This window comes from Lactuca saligna, chromosome 4 (assembly GCF_052625555.1).
Source record: "Lactuca saligna cultivar CGN05327 chromosome 4, ASM5262555v1, whole genome shotgun sequence".
In the NCBI taxonomy this organism is placed as follows: domain Eukaryota; kingdom Viridiplantae; phylum Streptophyta; class Magnoliopsida; order Asterales; family Asteraceae; genus Lactuca; species Lactuca saligna.
In genome coordinates this window covers 97,694,839-97,702,232 of record NC_136420.1, presented here as the reverse complement: position 1 = coordinate 97,702,232, position 7,394 = coordinate 97,694,839, and the positions used below count along the sequence as shown (strand labels likewise).

At 30.4% G+C, this 7,394-nt stretch overlaps 1 protein-coding gene across 1 annotated transcript; it reads left to right on the top strand.

Annotated features, from left to right (window-relative positions):
• The first annotated feature begins 2,176 nt into the window (after positions 1-2,176).
• Positions 2,177-5,690, top strand: LOC145042447 (aminoaldehyde dehydrogenase 2, peroxisomal). Its single transcript, XM_078990867.1, has 16 exons — positions 2,177-2,317; positions 2,418-2,528; positions 2,813-2,955; positions 3,072-3,152; positions 3,233-3,381; positions 3,522-3,614; positions 3,822-3,945; positions 4,046-4,111; positions 4,214-4,280; positions 4,354-4,430; positions 4,508-4,621; positions 4,714-4,791; positions 4,873-5,024; positions 5,089-5,149; positions 5,257-5,363; positions 5,455-5,690. Exons 2-16 carry the CDS (start codon positions 2,420-2,422, stop codon positions 5,546-5,548), a joined length of 1,515 nt encoding a protein of 504 aa, XP_078846993.1. The 5' UTR covers positions 2,177-2,317; positions 2,418-2,419; the 3' UTR covers positions 5,549-5,690.
• The last annotated feature ends 1,704 nt before the right edge of the window (positions 5,691-7,394 follow it).

The following is a 7,394-nucleotide window of genomic DNA, read 5'->3' as shown; positions in this document are numbered from 1 at the left end:
GAAAAAAACTCATTTCGTCCGGTTTCGAAGATTTAGCCGGTATTCTGTCTTTTTTCGTTAGTTTGCTTAAAATTTTGGGACTTTTCCTGAAACTACCTAATAACCAAAATATTGGGACTTTTCTGAAAATTACCATGGAGTTAATGGATATTATTATTAACAAATCATTTATAAACATAACAAATATTTATATTATAAAAAAGAAAATACACTTGTTGCTAATTTCTAAGAATAAATTGGTGGTCTAAGTACTCCACTATTGCTTATTGACCACATCAAACTCTTTACGTTCCTCCTATGCATCGTTGTGGGTATGATGGTGAGATGTACTCAGTGAGTGTTCCTCTAATGTTGGTGTTCCTCTTATGTTGTTTAACCTAACTACCACCCAACATCCATACCTCACACGGTAACAACCATAGGGTAACACACATCTATCAATTGTGAAAAAAGTGAATCGTGAATGATAATTTATATGGAAACAAGTATAGGATGATTATCTATTTAAATTGCCATTCAAAGTTTATTTTTCATTATGTATGTAATTTGATGGTTGTTACTGAATAATGTATGGAGGTTAGGTGATATTTAGGTTAAAGAACATAATGAAAGATCTATATGTTCAACAATTATTATATAATAGGAGTAATATTTTCTGATAACATGTGATCCTATAGCGTCACATCTAATAGAAAGTAGACACTTATTCATTGTGTATCAATAAATATTATCAACTCTTTTATTTAAATGAAGAAACGTACATAATACATCTCACTATGACACCCACAACGGTACATAGGAGGAACATAAAAAGTTTGAAGTGGTCAACAAATAATAGACCTAGTCGATCATTCTATTCCTAGAAATTAGAAACAAATGTATTTCCTTTTTTTATAATAAAAAAATATTTGTTATGTTTATAAATGATTTGTTAATAATAATAATAATATCAATTAGTTCCAAAGTAATTTTAAGAAAAGTCATAATATTTTGGTTATTGGGTATTTTTCAAAAAAGTCATAATATTTGAGCAAATTAACGAAAAAAATGACAGAATACCGGCTAAATCTACGAGACCGGCCAAAAAGGGTTTTTTCAAAATTTTAGCCGGTATTTTGTGCTTTTATATAAACAAAAATTAGTTTGAGACTTTTTCATAAATTAGACTAAAATTTTAGGATTTTTCTGGAGATTTTTTTCATATATATATATATATATATATATATATATATATATATATATATATATATATATATATATATATATATATATATTATTGTAACTGTGATTTAATTAATATAGAAAATGGAAGTTCATTCCTCGATCTTGAATCCTTACTTTCTACAAATAGAATATAATATTGCTATATATATATATATATATATATATATATATATATATATATATATATATATATATATATATATATATATATATATATATATATATATATTCAAATATTAAAAAAATAAAGGGTAAAATATAATGAAGGATTGTCATTTCCAATCCCATCTGTTATATGTGGGGAGAGGAGTGTAGAGCGAAAATGGTATGATATACAAAGTCAAAAATATAGTATACTGTGGTATGATTCTCACGATTCATAGGAAATACAACTCGTTAAGATAATTAATTTTTTTGTTTGTTTACATGTTAGTTAATTTTTTTTTTTACACATAACAAACTTTTTAAAACTGATCTGACTAAGTAGGTCATAATGATTATATTTAAATAATTCTAAAAAAATTGTTACTTAAATATATATAAAATAAAAAATAATTACTTATGTATGAACAAACCAAAAATTTCATTACATGTTTCCAAATTCATAATAAAAATTAAAATACTGGTCAAAATTGTAAAAATCAAAACTTGGATAGTCCGACTCATGACATGCGTAAAAAAAAAAAAAAAAAAAAAACCCGAAGCAAAAGGGTTCACTTCAAAGCCCTCCACCTCTACTGTCCTGCAGGAAAACCCAGGAGCTTTTACCACTCGGGTATTCAAGATTCGCTTACAAAACGCGACACAAACATTAGCTACCTGAACCAATTAATTAAAAAATTAATAAAATTCTGTCCTCGATATTGTTTTTTAACCCGATAATGGCGGTGATGAGATGGCACATGGAATCAAATCAAAAACAATCCTCCAGATAAGATTCACCGGATTTGAACACGTCTATACACCCGACGTAGTAACTACGGAGCTTAACTTGGAACGCAACACACCTGATCTTGGCAATCTACCGTTGCTTTCTGCATCCGCTGCCCTTGACGAGTAGCCGCCTAACTTTCAGCTGCCGTCGATTTCTACAGTAAGCGAGTTTAAAGCTTTTAGCAACCGTAGTTCGGTGGTCGGAGTAACTCGCTGCATCCGAACAATTTTTGAAGCGATTGCACTGTTTAATTACTTAGATATGGCGATCTCGATACCATCGCGTCAGTTATTCATAGACGGAGAATGGAGGGAGCCTGTTAGGAAGAATCGAATCCCTGTCATAAATCCCGCCACCGAGCAGATCATCGGTAATATTTTCACAAACTTCAGAGAATCTTCTATGTTAGTTAAATAAAATAAGTATCAGTTCTACTGTGTAGATTCTGTGTGTGTATATATATATTTTTTAAAAATTGGACACTTTCCATATTTTTCTAACCCTATTCGTCAGAAGACGCTCGAATCAACCGAATTTCTCGTTGAAGATCCGTTATGTTAGGTCAAGAGGTTGATATCCAACTCTAAAATCGAGGATCACATGCGAGATCTGTATGTGTTCATGAACTTTTTTGACGGACTATTATTGTTGCAGGGGATATCCCGGCAGCTACATCTGAAGATGTTGATATTGCTGTTAAAGCAGCTCGTAAAGCTCTTAAACGCAATGGAGGAAAAGACTGGGCAACAGCTTCTGGAGCACATCGTGCTAAGTATCTGCGTGCCATTGCTGCAAAGGTGTGTGTTCAGTTTTGTTGAAATTTTATCTTTTTTGTAGTTAATAAATACGTTCTTAGTGGTTTATTTGTTTTGTTTTGGAAAATTATCAAAGTTTATAACCTTTTCATGTGCAGATAACTGAGAAAAAACCAGAATTAGCAAAACTCGAAGCCATTGATAATGGAAAACCACTTGATGAAGCCGCATGGGATATAGTATGTTCATTGCATATCATCATATTGTTATTATTTTCTTATTTAACTTTTTAATATCCGATATATCTTTTGAAATTCAGGATGATGTGGCTGGATGTTTTGAATATAATGCTGATCTTGCTGAAGCTTTGGATGCTAAGCAAAACGCACCTATTGATCTTCCAATGGACACATTCAAATGTCATGTCATTAGGGAACCTATTGGTGTTGTTGGGCTGATTACTCCATGGTACTTGCTCTCTCTAAAGTCTAAACACACATCCTTAACTTTACAATTGAAATTGATTTTTAATTTTTTATCATGTATCACTTATAATCTTAGCAGTTTTGTTGTAATAAAGATTTATTTTTCTTTTTCAATCTTTATAGGAATTACCCGTTGCTAATGGCTACATGGAAAATTGCACCTGCCCTGGCTGCTGGTTGTGCTGCTATACTTAAGCCATCAGAATTGGCATCTGTGTAAGATCTTATTCATCCCCACTTTCTGCATTCTTTGGCTCCCTAATCTTAGTTAGATTTTGGTATCATACCAAACAGACATGAAGGAATGTGATTCCTTCCATTTTAACGAAACATGAAAGGAATGATTCATTCCAATTCCATTACCTTGCTTATTCCATTTCATTCTTATGCAACTTATTTTCATAAATTGGTATTCAACTCCAGGACTTGCCTGGAATTAGGTGAAATATGCAGGGATGTAGGTCTTCCCCCTGGTATTCTCAATATCCTAACTGGATTAGGTCCAGAAGCAGGTGCCCCTTTGGCTTCTCACCCTGATGTTGATAAGGTCTAATTCCCATTGCTTTTGTTACTCTTAACTCTACCCTTCATCTTTTTAATAAATCCAAAATCACATTCCAATAACATCATTATGCTTCTTAAAACAGATTGCATTTACAGGAAGCAGTGCCACAGGAAGCAAGATTATGACTGCTGCAGCTCAAAATGTCAAGGTACTCCTATTAATAATAAAAAAAAAAAACATATTGGGTTTCTTTTATGTCACATTTTTTTAGAAAAGAATGTATAATCCTAGTGCTATGTTTTGTTTGTAGCCTGTTACACTTGAGCTTGGTGGAAAGAGTCCAATAGTTGTGTTTGATGATGTTGACATTGACAAAGGTTTTTTTTTGTTTTTTTTTTTGCTCAAAAAATGTTTCATTTATAATAAGTTTTTGCTTTTTTGTTGAAACAGCTGTTGAGTGGACACTCTTTGGTTGCTTCTGGACAAACGGGCAAATCTGCAGTGCAACTTCTCGACTCATAGTGCATGTAAGTTTGTAGGAATTAATGATTATTAAATAATTATAATTAGCATTTATTTAACTATGATTATATTCATGTTTCAGGAAAGTATTGCTAAGGAGTTTTTAGAGAAGCTTGTGAAGTGGGCTAAAAATATCAAGATTTCAGATCCATTAGAAGAAGGTTGCAGGCTTGGACCTGTTGTTAGTGGTGGACAGGTAGACAATATATACATCATTTTTTTAATCAAATAATGATTTTCTTAATATTTGGTTGAAAAAAAAAACTTATAAACTATTCCATATTTCAGTATGAGAAGATATTGAAGTTTGTTGAAACAGCCAAAAGCGAAGGTGCAACCATTTCATTTGGAGGAAAACGTCCCGAGGTAAGTCTCTAGTGCCATATTATAAATTAATTTTTTAATTTGTGAACTTACATATTATATAAAATATAATAAATATTTCAGCATTTAAAATCCGGATTTTTTATCGAGCCAACAATCATTAGTGATGTCACCACATCCATGCAAATTTGGAGAGAGGAAGTTTTTGGACCTGTTTTATGCGTAAAATCATTTAAAACAGAAGAAGAAGCAATCGAATTAGCAAACGACACCCAGTTGAGTTAACTTTTTTTTTTTTTTTGTGAAACTTTTTTTTATGCTTATATATTATTGCAACAGTTATGGTCTGGGTTCTGCTGTTATATCCAACGATTTGGGCCGGTGTGATCGTGTGACAAGGGTACAAGAACATTATTATTATTATAATTATTATTATTCTTTTCATTATTATTATTTAAAATTAATAAAAAAAAATTGTCTAATTTGAATTTATATGGTGTTTGTTAGGCTTTTGAGGCGGGTATTGTTTGGGTAAACTGCTCCCAGCCTTGCTTCTCTCAAGCTCCGTGGGGTGGGAAAAAGCGTAGTGGATTTGGTCGTGAACTAGGAGAATGGTAATCTTTTTTTAAAATGTATTTTAATAATAAGTTTATTTGCATATTATATGACTTTGTATTGTATTTATATCTGTTGTGTTGTTTTCAGGGGACTTGAGAATTATTTGAGCGTAAAGCAGGTGACTCGTTATATTTCTGATGATGCTTGGGGTTGGTATACTCCTCCAACTCCTAAGCTTTGAGATAAAATATTAAAAATAAAAAGTAAGGGTTTGTGATTGTTTTTGAAGTTATGGGGTTGGATTGTAATAGGTAGAACTTGTTAAAGTGGGAGTTTAATGAAATCTGAAGTAATGCCAGCAATAAAAAATGGATTTGTGTTTATATGGTGATTTGACTATTTGAGTGAACGTGATATGTGACTTGGTGTTGAATTAAAGAGGTTTCAGTTTCACCTTTGATGATAATTGTTGTATTCCTAACTATTTGCATCTTGTCTAGGGAGAAATAAGCGATTGGTGCGTCTTCTTTTTACCTTGTGAAGAATTATATAGCCATGAATGCTTAAACTTGAAATATGAAAATGTAAATTTGAAGAAAACCAAGTATTTGATATTTTGAAAACCTTGTGGGACCCTCATTTTCATCGTGAATGTTCAAACCTGGAATATGAAAATATAAAATTGAAGACATTAAAGTCCCAATGTTTTGAATTCCAATGATAAAAAAATATTTAAAATTTTATTTTTTCGACAGTAGAATCCTAAGTATAAAGTTTTGATATGCTTATTCTTTTTTATCGGTAGCCGGTAGTTAGGATTTTGTTAGGATTTTATTATTTAAAAAATAAAGTTTAGGATTTTCTTGTGAAATTGTAATGACAAATCGTGAGTTAAGAATTTATGCAAAAAAAAATAAAGTTTAGGAATTTATTGTCAAATCGTTGAAAATATTAGTATTTTAATTTATAGTCTTGGTTTCCTTAGAAACAATGCTTTGTGAGACCCAATTCGTAGCCCAAGAACGTTTAATTGTAATTTTCGTCACAATACCACTAATCCTATTACCATTATCATCTTTACTCTGCTATGATCATAATCAGGGGAAACAAATATAAAAGCGAGAGCGGGAGAGGGTGAGAAGATTTGTAAAGATTTTTTCTTGGTTTACCGTTTAATCTTAAACTAAAAAGAAGAGACAAATTGTACAAACACAAACAACATAAGCCTAGTCAAAAGGGTGTGAATGCGGAGAAAAAGTAAGAATGGTAGTTATATGTTTTTTTTGGTTCTTCAATGTTAGGACTGCAAAAAGTCAACACAACTCTGTTTTTTTTCTTTCTTGATTATCTCTATTTTTCTTCAATGTCGTTTTGTTGAGATTAAAAATAACAATTTAACAATAAACAAATGTTAAATATTTCAATAGGATCTAATTGATCAGAACAAGTTCCAATAACTCTTATTCTTAAAAACTATCATACCATTAAATTTCTAACAAAGAGGGGATATAAAAGTGTCAATATTTTCAATGATTTTACAAGAAAGACCTAAACTTTTTTTTTTTTTTTTTTTTTTTTTTTTTAAAGTAAAGACTTAATTCACGATTTGACAAGAAAGTCCTAAACTTTATTATTACTATTTTTACAGTAAATTCCTAATTACCGGTTAACCGGAAAAAAAAAAATAATAAGTGTGCCAAAAACTGCCGGTAGTTAGGACTTTACTATATAAAAAAGTAAAATTTATGATTTTTTTGTTAAATCATTGAAAATGTCTAGTTTAAAATGTCTAGTTTAAGGCTTTAAGTTTGGTAAACCCTAGATAGCAAAAAATGCTAAGTAATCGATTCTTAATGGTTGATGGTTAGACTCCATTAAATTCAAAAAGTTTCAAAAAATATAAGGGTTTTGATTCACTAAAAAGGTAATATAATGATTTTTTTAATGTTTATATGAAAATAGATTGAGTTTTTCTGAGATCAAAAAGATTTAAATTAGACTTTCAGAAAATATAAAAATTTTAATGCACTTTAAAATAATATAATAAGGATTTTAAAAAAAAAATTAAATAAAAATATATTAGGTTT

Coding starts and splice junctions, on each gene's coding strand:
- LOC145042447 (XM_078990867.1), top strand. CDS start 2,420: ATGGCGATCTCGATACCATCGCGTCAGTTATTCATAGACGGAGAATGG. Junction 4,112..4,213: donor CTGCAGCTCAAAATGTCAAG/GTACTCCTATTA, acceptor TTTTGTTTGTAG/CCTGTTACACTTGAGCTTGG. Junction 4,281..4,353: donor TGATGTTGACATTGACAAAG/GTTTTTTTTTGT, acceptor TTGTTGAAACAG/CTGTTGAGTGGACACTCTTT.